The sequence below is a fragment of the Nomascus leucogenys genome, chromosome 19, assembly GCF_006542625.1.
Source record: "Nomascus leucogenys isolate Asia chromosome 19, Asia_NLE_v1, whole genome shotgun sequence".
Taxonomy (NCBI): Eukaryota; Metazoa; Chordata; class Mammalia; order Primates; family Hylobatidae; genus Nomascus; species Nomascus leucogenys.
The window spans coordinates 47,923,672-47,937,585 of NC_044399.1; the positions used below are offsets into that span (position 1 = coordinate 47,923,672).

General features: G+C 40.1%; 2 protein-coding genes and 1 non-coding gene across 5 annotated transcripts in view; 2 read left to right on the plus strand and 1 right to left on the minus strand.

Moving 5' to 3' along the window:
- The first annotated feature begins 1,391 nt into the window (after window positions 1-1,391).
- Window positions 1,392-1,498, plus strand: LOC115831692. The gene has a single exon (XR_004027199.1). It is a non-coding gene; the product is annotated as a U6 spliceosomal RNA (small nuclear RNA).
- A 1,905-nt stretch (window positions 1,499-3,403) lies between these two features.
- MORN2 (MORN repeat containing 2) lies at window positions 3,404-10,103 on the minus strand. 2 transcript variants are annotated; one of them, XM_004091475.2, is made up of 5 exons: window positions 9,886-10,013; window positions 5,869-5,919; window positions 5,379-5,485; window positions 4,510-4,646; window positions 3,404-3,661 (listed from the first exon to the last, which is right to left on the minus strand). In XM_004091475.2, the coding sequence occupies exons 4-5, from the start codon at window positions 4,644-4,646 to the stop codon at window positions 3,559-3,561; spliced, it is 240 nt and encodes a 79-aa protein (XP_004091523.1). In that variant the 5' UTR covers window positions 5,379-5,485; window positions 5,869-5,919; window positions 9,886-10,013; the 3' UTR covers window positions 3,404-3,558. The 2 variants fall into 2 exon arrangements, with proteins under 2 accessions (XP_004091523.1, XP_012356791.1); XM_012501337.2 differs by having other exon boundaries at window positions 3,408-3,661; window positions 9,972-10,103.
- A 50-nt stretch (window positions 10,104-10,153) lies between these two features.
- The window catches only part of DHX57 (DExH-box helicase 57), an 80,862-nt gene continuing 77,101 nt past the window's right edge, over window positions 10,154-13,914 (plus strand). The window contains exon 1 of one of the 2 annotated variants that reach the window (XM_003262760.4): window positions 10,154-10,295. The gene's annotated coding sequence lies outside the window, so the exon portion shown is untranslated. The remainder of the gene's footprint in view (window positions 10,296-13,914) is intronic. The other variant, XM_030800082.1, reaches the window with a different exon arrangement.

Genomic DNA, 13,914 nt, shown 5'->3' on the forward strand with positions numbered 1-13,914 from the left:
TTAGCATCCTTGCCTTGCTCCCAATCTTAGGGTAAAAGCTTTTCAATTCTTCACTGTTGAGTATGATGTTAGCTGTGGGCTTTTTATATATGATCTCTGTTATGTTTAGGTAATTTCCTTCTGTTCCTAATTTGTTAAGATGTTTTTTTAAAATAATGAACAGGTGCTCAATTTTGGTAAATGCTTTTTCTGCATCTGTTGAGCTGATTATGTGATTTTAATCCTTTATTCTGTTAATGTGGAATATCACATTAGTTGATTTTCGTATGTTGAACTATCTTTGCATCCCAGGGATAAATCTCACTTGGTCATGGTATATGACCCTTTCCATGTGTTGTTGGAAACAGGAGAAAATGTTCATGACATGGATCTTGGCAACGATTTCATGGATAATGACACCAAAAGCACAGGCAACAAAACAAAAAATAAACAAGTGGGACTACATCAAACCAAAATCTTCTGCACAGCAAAGGAAACAGTCAACAGAGTGAAAAGGTAACAACCTACAGAATGGGTGAAAATATCTGCAAATCATATATCAGATCAGGATTTAATCTGTAAAATATATAAGGAATTCTTACAACTCAATGGTAGAAAATAATAAGTGATTTAAAAATGGATTAGGAACTGAATAGACATTTTTCCAAAGAAGACATATAAATGGTCAATAGGTATTTGGAAAAATGCTCAATGTCACTAATCATCAGAGAAATAGAAATGAAAACCACAATGAGATACCACCTTATACCAGACAGGATGGCTATCATCAAAAACAAAAAAACAAATGCTAAGGAGGTGGAGAAATTGAACCCTTGCTGTTTTGTCTCTCTAAACCCTCAAATCCTTGGCTGGAATCACCCCAAAAGCAGTGGCAGGGGGACTTCCCACAAGGGAGTCTCCAACTGTCCTGAGATAGGGCTGGCTGGAATACCAAAGGAAAAAACTCTAAGCTCTAGGGTGATCAGTCCAAAGAATTTATTAGGGAAACTTCCTTGCAGAGCACTACAGCAATCGCTGAGAGAGAAAAGGAATGTTCTACCCAGGTATGTCTGCAGCAAGGGGATCAGAGTCTGGAGTTTCTATGACAGTTTGAGAAATTTGGCTCAGGGCTAGGGGCCAGTTTCAGTGTTTTGAGCAACAACCCAAACACCTTTCTCAGTGCTTGGGAATGTTCAAGGCCCAGTTTGGGTTCAAGCCTGCTGAGAAAAACCTGTAGCCAGCTGGGTCACAGAGCAGTCAAGGTACTCTGTGATTTTCAGTAAGGGCACAGAAAGAAAGTGGGAAGAACTGGGTTACTATACACTTGCCCACTGTTGCTGGGAATGCAAAACGGTGTAGCTGCTATGGTAAATGCTATGGAGGCTCCTCAAGAGATTAAAAATATAACTACTGTGCTTGCCTTGGCAGAACACATACTAAAATTGGAATGATACAGAGAAGATTAGCATGGCCCCTGTGCAAACATGACATGCAAATTTGTGAAGTGGTCCACATTAAAATAATAATAATAATAAATAAATAAATAACAACAAAAAAACTACTATATGAGTGAGCAATCCTACTTCTGTGTGTTTATCCAAAAGAATTGAAGCCGGGTGCAGTGGCTCATGCCTGTAATCCCAGCAGTTTGGGAGGCCAGGCAGGCTAGGAGTTCAAGACCAGCCTGGCCAACATGGTGAAACCCCGTCTCTACTTAAAATACCAAAAAATCAGCCAGCGGTGGTGAAGCACACCTGTAATCCCGGCTACTCGGGTGGCCAAGGCACAAGAATTGCTTGAACCCACAAAGCAGAGGTTGCAGTGAGCCGAGATCATGCCACTGCACTCCAGCCTGGGCAACAGAGTGAGACTCCTCTGTCTCAAAAAAAAAAAAAAAAAGAATTGCTATCAAGATGTCAAATAAATATTAGTACTCCAATGTTCACTGCAGCACTATTCACAATAGTCAAGATGTGGAAACAAACTAAATGTCCACCACGCCTGGCTAATTTTTTGGTATTTTCAGTAGAGACGGGGTTTCACCATGTTGGCCAGGCTGGTCTTCAACTCCTGGCCTGCCTGGCCTCCCAAAGTACTGGGATTATAAGCATGAGCCACCGCACTTGGCTTCAATTCTTTTGGATAAACACCCAGAAGTAGGATTGCTGACTCATATAGTAGCAGTCCACCACAATGAATAAAGAAAATGTGGTATATACATACGATGGAATACTATTCAGCCTTAAAAGAGAAATCCTGTGATTTGTGACAACATGGATGAACCCTGAGGACATTATTCTAAATAAGCCAGTCACAGAAAGACCAGTACTGTATGATTACACCTTTAAGTATGAGGTATTTAAAATAGTCAAATTTGGCCGGGTGGGGTGGCTCACGCCTGTAATCCCAGCACTTTGGGAGGCCGAGGACGGGTGGATCAGGAGTTCGAGACCAGCCTGGCCAACATGGTGAAACCCCATCTCTACTAAAAATACAAAAATTAGCTGGGCATGGTGGCACGTGCCTGTAATCCCAGCTACACGGGAGGCTGAGGCAGGAGAATAAGCTTGAACCCGGGAGGCAGAGGTTGCAGTGAGCCAAGATCGCGCTGCTGCACTCCAGCCTAGGCAAAAAGAGTGAAACCCCACCTCAAAAAAATAAAAAATAAGAAAAATAAAATAGTCAAATTCATAGAATCAAAGAGTAGAATAATGGTTACCAGGGGCTGGGGTGATGGGAAAATAAGAGGTAACTAATAAAAGGCCGTGAAGTTTCAGTCAAGCAAGATGAATAAGCTCTGGAGATCTGCTGTACAACATTGTGCTTATAGTCAACAATAATGTATTGTACACTTAAAATTGTGTTCATTATCCTTAGCAAACTAACAGAACAGGAACAGAAAACCAAACACCGAATTTCTCACTTATAAGTGGGAGCTAAATGATGAGAACTCATGGACACAAAGAAAGGAACAACAGACACTGTGGCTACCTAAGGATAGAGGTTGGGAGGAGGGAGAGGATCAGAAAAAATAACTATTGGGTACTATGCTTAGTACCTGGGGGACAAAATAATCTGTATAACAAACCCTGTGACATGAGTTTACTGTATAACAAACCTGCACATGTATGCCTGAACCTAAAATAAAAGTTAGAAAATAATAATAAATAAATAAAATGTATTACAGCCTAAAAAAAAAAAAAAAGTTTTTTTTTAAAGAGGTCAGATGTTGACCAGGACACACAAGCACAAACTAGAAAAAAAAAAAAAAAAAAAAAAAGATGACAAAACTCAAACAGCGGATTGGAAATCAACTTTGCCAAGATTTGGATGGTTCTGCCATAGTTATTATAACAAGCAGACTGAATTGAATCATGTAATTTATTTTAAACTAATTGTTAAGACAATGAATATAAAGTTCAAAAAGGTGTAAGTAAGTGATGGTTTTATTGGCAAACTTATAGGGGTAGTGTATGAAGTCATTTCAAATAACAGATTAAGTTGCTTTTCTTACAACTAAAAGCTTCAATTACTATATTTCAACTTTAATTTAACATCACATCTACATGTGAAGCACATCTACATATGAAGCTTTAATTTCAGGTCTGGAGCAGCTGTAAAATGAAAGTTACCACTCCATTCTAGTCCTTGGATATCAGTATATTCCCCTTCACCTTCCACCCTGCAATAGTAGAAAATAAGTTTTTCATTAACAAAGATGAATAATTTATAGTCCAGACATAAGATTTTCTAGCATAATATATACTATGTCTGAAGCACTATATCCTCTACTTTCAAGCTTTGCTTTTAAACCCAGCATCCTGCTTTCATACCCTACCAAAAAAACAAACAAACCAAAAAAAAAAAAAAAAAAAACAAACCATGTACTATTCCAAACAAACACAAACAATTATTTGGTGTCCAAGATTTTAGGATCACATAATCTAGGTTCACACAAAACCAAAATAATGAGTTAAAAAAAAATGAAAAGTTTACATTGGTTATCTAGCTTAATTACTTCACTTATTCAACAAATATTTCTCGACTATCAACGATGTTTGAGGTGCCGTGCCATCACACCTGGCCTCCAACAATTTTTAGAAACTATATCATAAAAGAATATTTAGAATTAAGTAAATACAGTATTTAAGCAGCTGGGCACAGTGGCTCACGCCTGTAATCTCAGCACTTTGGGAGGCCGAGGCAGGCAGATCACTTGAGGTCAGGAGTTCTAGACCAGCCTGGCCAACACGGTGAAACCCCATCCCTACTGAAAATACAAAAATTAGCTGGGTGAGGTGGTGCACGTCTTTGGACCCAGCTACTTGGGTGGCTGAGGCAGGAGAATCGCTTGAACCCGGGAGGCAGAGGTTGCAGTGAGCCGAGATCACTCCACTGCACTACAGCCTGGATGACAGAGTGAGACTCTGTCTCAATAAATAAATAAATAAATAAATAAGTATTTAAGCAAACATACCAGAAAAGAATCTTTTAGAATTGCAGTGATTTTTTTTTTTATTTTAAGCTTACCTATTTTCATTGAAATTTCCAATATACTTTGCCCCAGTTGGGAATGTGTAAGTCCCCAGTCCATGAAACATATTATCCTTAAATTGTCCTTCATATACTGCTCCTGAAAAATGCTCAAGTCTTCCAAAACCATTCATCTGTTTGTAACAAAGGAAATTACCTTAGAAACTAATCTTCAGTTTCCCAAGAACCTTTAAAAAATGTACAAATATAAGTCTATCATCTGCTAATTATTACTTAATCAACTTTGTATTGTCCTTTATTTCCATAGTATAGACAACATTTTTATCATTTTCCTTCATCTGTATCTATCTGTAAAGCCCACTAAATCTAATGTTCTGCATCTGGGACATTTGAACATCAGGGGGTCCATGATGAAGATAATAGGGATCCTCAAGATACCCTGAATGTATCAGAAACCTTAAAGGGCAACCAGTTTAGTTAGTTCAGGAAACCAGTACAAAGCAGTTGTTAAGAATTCAAATTTGGATTCAAGCAGACCTGGGCATACTTTCCTGTTTTATCATTTACTAGCTAGGCAAGAAACCTGAGCCTGATTTTCCTCATTTGTAAAATAAAGTATTAATGGTACCTATCTCATGAGGTTATTATGAGGATTAAATGAGAAAATTATGTAACGGATTCAGCTTTACTCAATGAATAGGAGATGAGAAAGATAATAACGATGATTAGCTCTCTGCAGTGAGTTTAATATTACTCATAAGTTAATATATGTTAATACGATCATTTGTTATTTTTATTATATAGTCTACTCATTATAGGAGTTTTTGATTAATGGTGAAATGCCTGGAATCACTAAACCCACAGGGTTATTTATCCACTGCCAGTATTAAAAACAACAATAATACCTTGTCATCTTTCCAGCTTCCTGTGTAGACAATCCCATTAGGAGTGGTATGAATACCTATTCCATTTCTCTCGTAGATTCCAGAAGATGTTCTTGTACAGTCACCATCTAAACAAAGGAGAAGTACTGAAGATTATAAATGAGAATAGTTATGTCTGGGCCTAATCGCAACTACACCTCATGGGTTTCTTTGGCTCCCTAGCACTGAAACCAGTGAGACCGGAGATGAGTAAATCCATGGACATAGAACATCTTGTAACAATTGAGACTTAAGGGCCAGGAAAATTGACAGATCCCATAGATTTCCAAGGCATACTGTCTAGAGTTAACATTGGAGTTTTGATTTTAAAATCTCTTTATCTGTTAGGATTTCTGTTATTTTAGTTAATAAAGTTAATATCCTAATGGTAGTATTACAAAATTTAACAGTCTCAGTTTTTTATTCCTATTTAATTTTCTGTACAGAAAAAGTAATTGAAGTGTATGCTTACCATACTTGTCTCCATTTGGAAAGATAAAGCTGATCTTATACACTTCTGAAGCTGTTTTAAAAGATTTAAAAAGAATGACATAAGTTTACTTTTTTTTTGATAGAGACAAGGTTTCACTACGTTGCCGAGGCCAGTCTCAAACTCCTGGGCTCAAGCGATCCTCCCACCTCAGCCTCCCAAAGTGCTGGGGTTGCAGATGTGAGCCACCACACCCAACCAAGTGTAAATATTCTTATGTCATAAGACCTATAACCAATGTGCTTTCAGCACTCTCCAAATAGACTTACTTCTCAAGATCACATCATATAATGATTACTTGGCATTTCCATTGTCTAATGTAGGGTCCTGGGAAAATAAACGATTTTGCCTAGATGATCTCTTTTAAAATGTATTTATTATGATAGCTTTATTAATATATAATTCACACACCACAAAATCTACCCTTTAAAAAATACAATTTGATGTTTTTTAGTATATTCAGAGTTGTGCAACTATCATCACAATCTAATTTTAGAATATTTTAATCATCCCAGAAAAGAATTCTGTACCCATTAGCAGTTACCCATTACGATTCCCCTCAAACACCCCTCACCCCACAACCCCAAACCCCTGGCAACCACTAATCTACTTTCTGCCTCAGGGATTTGCCTATTTTGGACATTTCTTATAAATGAAATCATACAATATACGGTCCTTTATGTCTGGTTCTTTTTGCTTAATGTTTCCAAGGCTCATCCATGTTGTATCGTGTATCAGTACTTCATTCCTTTTTATAGCCAAGTATATTGTATAAATATGTTGTATAGAAATAGCATATTTTGTTTATTCATTCATCAGTTCATGGACATGTAGGTTGTTTCCAGTTTGGGGCCATTATGAATAATACTGCTATAAACATTGATGTACATTTTTAAAACATACAGCTTCCTAGGAGTAAAAAAAAAAAAATTGGTGTACAGATTTTTGTGTGGATATATTTTTATTTCTCTTTGGTAGCCCATATGATTTACTGATTGTCCCACAGAGGTAAGGTGGAGTGAGGAATCTTTAAATTGGCAGTAGGAAGAAATGGAAAATAAAGATAGCAAGTGGGGAAGGGCTGGTAGGTCCACACAGAATGAGACTGGAATGGAAACCAAGTGAAAAGGGAAGAAAGAGGACCACAGGACTGAGGGGGACTCTGGGCCTCAGATCCCTGGACACTTAGTGGACTAAAACATTAGAAACTGTATTTTCCGATACTGAAGAAAACTTATGTAGACAGGGTATGCAGGCCCATCCTTCAGAATCACCTGAGATGCTTCTAAGTTTCTTCTCTCTACCCTACATCTACTGAATCAGAGTCTTTATGGGTGGGGCAAGGGAATTTAAAAATTAATTTAGGTGCCAGTTGAGAAAGGCTGCAGGCTCATCACTGAGGAAACAGAGTTAACACAATAGGTAGAAGACTTAAACTGTAATATCCTCAGAGAGAAAGGGAGAGTATTAGTATCCTTGAAATAGGAACAGGTGATTATAAAAAACAAAAAACAATTAGCAATCCAGGAAATGAATAATATAATTGGTGAAATAAAACTTCTTAGAAGGGATGAATAGCAGAATAGATACAATTGAAAACAAATTAGTGAACTGGAACATTAAGTTGAAAAATGTGCTTAGAAAGTAGCATAAAGTGTGAGTGAGATGGCTGGAAAAAAATTTTTTTAATTAAAAAAAAAGAAAGTAGCACAAAGAATTTTAAAAATTTTAAAAAATAATGGAAAGTGGATCCAAAATGCTGCTGTCAGTCTAATAAGAATTCCAGAGGGAAAGAATAAGGGATATTTGAATAAATAGCCAAATTTTTCTCAGAACTGAAGAAAATGACTGCTTGGACTACAAATGGAAACGAAGCAAAATCCCACACCTAGACAGGTTACAGTAAAATTTCATGACATAAAGACCAAAGGCCAGTTAGGCCAGTTAAAAACAAGCAAACAAAAACCAGATTACCTACAATAAACTACAAAGGACTGACATTAGCAACAGTGGATTCTAAAAAAAAATGGCACGATGTCTTTAAAATTCCAAGACAAAATTATTTTCAACCTAATATTCTACATCCAACGAAACTACCAGTCTAAAATCATGGAAACTGGCAGGCACACTGGTAGGATGAATTACTGGCTCATGCCTGGAATCCCAGCACTTTGAGAGGCTGAGGCGGGTGGGTTGCTTGAGCTGAGGAGTTCGAGACCAGCTGGGCAACATGGTGAAACCCAGTCTCCACAAAAAATACAAGAATTAACCAGGTGTGGTGTTGCATGCTTGTCATCCAGGCTACTTGGGGGGCTGAGGCGGGAGGATTGCTTGAGCCCAGAAAGTGAAGGCTGCAGTGAGTCTGATCACACCCTGCCCTCCAGCCTGGGTGAGACAGCAAGACTCTGTCTTAAAAATAAATAAATAAAAAAGAATTAAGTTTTAAAAATAGAATCTGGTGGCTCATGCCTGTAATTCCAACACTTTGGGTGGGTGAGGTGGGAGGACTGTTTGAGCCCAGGAGTTTGAGACCAGCCTGGGCAACACAGTGAGATTCCATCTCCACCAAAATTAAAAACTAAAAAAAAAAAAAAAAAAAAAAAAAGAATCTGTAACTAAAACTCAGGTAATATCAATATGGAAATGGTGTGGAGGATAGAGAGCAATCTTGCTAGAATTCTGATCTCGTTTAGGGTTAAATATAGACACTAACACTAAATCTTAGAAAAATATGAATTTAGTTATGTTTGCTCATTTTTTCCCTATAATTTCTAAGATTTGGTTGTGGATAAAGGGTGAAGTATGGTGGTATATAGAAATTGCCATGTGTGCTCATTAATTAGTTATTTACATGTCTGCAAGATTTGAAATTCCAGGAGAGCAGGGACACAGAACTACTTTCTTTCTTATTTATTTATTTATTTATTTTTGAGACAGAGTCTCGTTCTGTCGCCCAGGCTGGAGTGCAGTGGCTTGATCTCGGCTCACTGCAACCTCCACCTCCCGGGTTCACGCCATTCTCCTGCCTCAGCCTCCCAAGTAGCTGGAACTACAGGCGCCAGAGCTACTTTCTAAGTGTTTAACTAATGATAACTAACTAGATTACCAGATCTGCTTGTGGTTTCCCACAGATGCCATGCTGTACTCTGGGTGGAACACCCTTCTCTTCTTTACCTGGTTAACTGCTATTCATCCTCAATAGTTGGCAAAATAGAGTGTAGTAGTTAGGGGTTCATGCTCCGGCATCGGACTACCTAGCTTTGCATCCAGACTCCACCATTTTCTTTGGCCTTGGACAAATAATTATCTTATGCCTCAGATTCCTCATCCTTAGATGGGGCAAATTAAGTAAATGAGCTAATCTAGTTAAAACACTTAGCCCAGTGTCTAAACTCTGTAAATATTAGCTATTGTTTTCTTGTAGCCCCAGCTCAGGTGTGGGCTCTCCCACAAAGACTTTCTTCTCATTACTTGTCAACTTCAGACTCCTTCAGGAACCCCCACGGCACTCTGGGCCTATTCCTACTGTAGTACTTAAGGTTCTGTTAAAACCATGCTTTTGTATCGGGATCCCCTATCCCACCCAGTTCCTCCAGGACACGGATGGCAGATTAGTCAAATCTCTTCTCACCCTACTGTCCGACTCCGTATTTAGTACTAATAGTAACAGAACGTCTAGTGAATGAAGGGCACTTCGGAAGGAATCGTTAAGTGCCTATGAAGCAGAATATTAAACGTAATCATATCAGAAAATGGACTGTTTTCAATTGCCGCTAAAATGTTCTACATTCGAAACTTGGGAATGTCAGAGGTAGAGGGAACCTCACAGAGACCGCCCGGCACCGTAGCGGAAACTGAGGCCCAGGGAGGTTGGCACGCGCCTCGGGTGTCTCAACAGCGAATTAACAACAGAATCAGAGCTAGATTCCCAGACCAGAGGTTCCCCCGTACCCCTCGGCTAGACGGTCAGGAAACATGTCACACACCCGCAGGAGTTACCGGGAGCCAAGCAGGTTCTGACTCCACGCTAGTTCGACTTAAAGGAGCCCTTCTCTGCCTGGGTCGTTAGAAGGAGGGGCACTCACTTGGCCGAGAGGTGTTAGAGAGATCTTCCAAACTCTGCGACTCCCCGTGGGCCGCCAGCTCTGCGGCCGGGAGAGAACTAGGCGCTAGGACAGTTCCAGGTGCGATTTGGTTGCTGGGGCGACCGGGCACCTCTCACCCGGAAGCGAATACGCGAGGGGCTGAAACTGAGCCAATCAGAAGGCGCCGAGGCTGTGCCGCTGCAGCGGGGCCACCGCAGGGCTGCTCCAAGTGAGAACCGTGAGGGTGGCCAAGCCCAGTTTGGACCTCTGACCCTTGGGCAGCACCTCCCGACAGCCGGCTCGGGACCCAACTCTGCGAGCCAGGTACGTCTTCCACTTCTGCGGACAAGTGATGCGCGTTGTGCGCACGGTCTGCGCGTCACCCTGTTTGTCAGTGTGTCTGCCGCCTCCTGCTCCAGGAGTGGTCGGGATCTGAGGAGCATCGCGGCCCAGTGTGTTTCATTCTGTCTGCCTGGGGCCGGTGAATCTGGACCAGCAGGATCCCAGGCCCTGGTACCGGACCAAGGCGAGCTCTGCCGCTGCGAACTGCAGGTGGGGGCCGGCGGGGGCGGGGCGTGAAATTCAGGCTTGGAGCAGGCTAAGGGGTTGATTGAAGGGGTCAGGCTCCGTTCCCTGTCTCCGTCTGTGTGGCTTTTTTGGGGAGAAGGGTGGGGACGATGTGAGTTCGAAAAAGGATACAAGATCTGGATATCTGGATAGAGCTGGATATATTGTGATCAGTCAGAGATCTGCCTGGGAGGAGAGTAGCGTGTAGTCACTTTTCAGTGCCTTGGCTATCAAACAAAGAATACTCTTACAGCCACACTTAGGTCCCTGTATCCATGGTGAAGAAAGATAGTTGGAATCTTCCCGGGCTAGATGGAATAGATAGTGGAATCTAATCACGTGGATTATACAGCCTAATTCCTATTCCTGGAAAACTCTGGGAGAGTGGTATTGGATACCATTACAGTCAGTAAATCTTCGTTTAAAATGTTAAGCGCATGTCTCAGATCTAGTTGTAAAAGTAACATTTAATGGGTTGGTGTGAGACAACTTGTTTTGAATCAGAGTAAGTATCCTCTTGCTTTTTCCTAGTGTTTCTCAGTACACAAATTTACCTGGGCTGCATGGTTTTTGAGATGAAGTTCTAATCTGTCTGATTTGTTATTTCCTTTCCCTAAATTTTAGAAATAATAGGTAATTATGGCCAGGCGCAGTGGCTCAAGCCTGTAATCCCAGCACTTTGGGAGGCCGAGACGGGCGGATCACGTGGTCAGGAGATCGAGACCATCCTGGCTAACACGGTGAAACCCCGTCTCTACTAAAAATACAAAAAAATTATCCGGGCGTGGTGGCGGGCGCCTGTAGTCCCAGCTACTCGGGAGGCTGAGGCAGGAAAATGGCGTGAACCCGGGAGGCGGAGCTTGCAGTGAGCCAAGATTGCGCCACTGCCCTCCAGCCTGGGTGACAGAGCAAGACTATGTCTCAAAAAAAAAAAAAAAAAAAAAGAAAAAAGAAATAATAGGTAACTATTGGTGCACAACCTTACAGAATTCAGTCTGACCTGTTATTTTTCTTGCCTGTTAAGATTTTAATGACTCTACATTTTTGTGAGTAAAGTTGACATTTGAACAACATGGGTTTGAACTACACGGTTCCACTTATAGGTGGATTTTTTCCAACCCAACGCAGATTGAAAATACAGTATTTCAACTAGGCACAGTGGCTCATGCCGTTAATCTCAGCACTTTGAGAGGCCAAGGTGAGACGATTGCTTGAGCTCAGGAGTACCAGACCAGCTTGGGCAGCAAAGCGAAACCTCATCTCTACTAAAAAATGTTTAAAGTAGCTGGGTGTGGTGGTGCGCCTGTGGTCCCAGCCATTCAGGAGGCTGAGGCAGGAGGATTGCTTAAGCCTAGGAGATCGAGGCTGCAGTAAGCTATGATCATACCACTGCACTGCAGCCTGGGTGATACAGCAAGATCCAGTCTCAAAAAAAAAAAAAAGAAAGAAAAAAGAAAAGACAGTATTCCTAGAATGCAAAACCCACATACAGAGGGCCAACTTTTCCTCTATGCAGGTTCTACAGGGCTGACTGGAGAACTTGAGTATCTGCGGATTTGGGTATACATGGGGGTTCTGGAACCAATCCCCTGTGTATATCGAGGGATGACTATTTCATGGCTCATTCTCTCAATTTCTTCCAGATGTCCTTTAAAATCTCAAAGGGGCCTTACCCAATCACTCTATCTAAAATAACCACCTCAGGGTTTTTTTTTCCTTGATAGCACTTAAGTAATAATATATATATATTTGTTTAATGTCTGTCTTACCCTCTAGAAGGTAAGCCTCACGAAGAAGAAATTTTGTCTTTTTTGCTGTTATATCCCCAGGATCTGGCACATAATAAGTGCTCAATAAATATTTGTGGAATGAACAAATAGATGAACAAATCTCCATTCCCACATAAGTCATTTTTTCAACCTTCAATCATTCATTCCACAAATAGATATTGAATTCCTACCATATGCTAGACACTGTATTAAGGGTACAGTGGTAATCAGACATAGTCTTGTTTTCAAAGAGCTTTCTGGGAGTAGAAAGGAGAGACAAACTTAAGATAAACACTGAATACATATGTATAATCATCAAGAATTTTGAAGAAAGAAATACCTAGGAAGACCTAGTTTAATATCCACATATTTGTGAGTTTCCCAAATTTTTTCTAGCTTTTGATTTCTAATTCCATTTTGGTTGGAGAACATAGTTCATATTATTTCTTTCTTTTTAAATTTATTGAGGTTTATGGCTGGGCACGGTGGCTCACACCTGTAATCCCTGCACTTTGGGAGGCCAAGGTGGGCGGATCACCTGAGGTCAGGAATTTGAGACCAGCCTGACCAACATGGTGAAACACCATCTCTACTAAAAATACAAAAATTAGCCGGGGAGCATGGTGGTGGGTACCTGTAGTCCCAGCTACTCGGGAGGCTGAGGCAGGAGAATCGCTTGAACCTGGGAGGTGGGTTGCAGTGAGCCAAGATTGTGCCACTGCACTCCAGCCTGAGCGACAGAGCGAGACTCCGTCTAAAAAAAAAAAAAAAATGTGTTGAGGTTTCTTTTATCACCACCATGATCTATCCTGGAAAATGTTTCATGTGTCCTTGAGAAGTATGTATATTTTGTTGTTGGGTGGAATGTTCTATAGACACCTATTAGGTCTAGTTGGTTAGAGTGTTGTTCAAGTCTTTTATTTCCTTGTTGATCCTCTGTCTAGTTGTTCTACCATTATTAAAAGTGAGGTACTGAAGTCTCCTACTATTATTATTGAATTGTCTAATTCTCCCTTCATTTCTGTCAGTTGTTGCTTTGTGTATTTTGGTGCCTTATTATTAGGTACATATGTGTTTTTAATTGTTATCGTTTCCTGATGGATTAGCCCTTTTATCATTAAGAAATATCCCTATCTCTAGTAACATTTTTTGCTTTAAAGTCTGTTTTGTCAGCTATTAACATAGCCACTCCACCTTTCTTGTAGTTGCTGTTTGCAAGATCATCTTTTTCCATCCTTTTACTTTTCATTTATTGTGTCTTTGAATTTAAAGGGCCTCTCCTGCAGACAGAATATATTTGGATCCTGTTTTTTAATCCAGTCTGACAATCTCTGTCTTTTGATTGGACTGCTTTATTCTCTCACATTTATTTTTATTATCTGTATACTGGGAATTACATCTAATTCTATTCTACTTTTGGATGTCTGTGTGTCTCAATGTCTTATTTTTTCTTCTGTTCTTTATGCTTTCATTTGCATTTAGTAATTAAATGAATATTTTCTAATGTAGTATTTTTGTGATTGCTTTGGGGTTTATGAACAGCTTCAGATTTATACTAGCTTAATTCCAGCAATATTGCTATGGTTTGAATGTTTACCCCCAAAGTT

Coding starts and splice junctions, on each gene's coding strand:
- MORN2 (XM_004091475.2), bottom strand. CDS start 4,646: ATGAATGGTTTTGGAAGACTTGAGCATTTTTCAGGAGCAGTATATGAA. Junction 3,662..4,509: donor GGAAATTTCAATGAAAATAG/GTAAGCTTAAAA, acceptor CTACTATTGCAG/GGTGGAAGGTGAAGGGGAAT.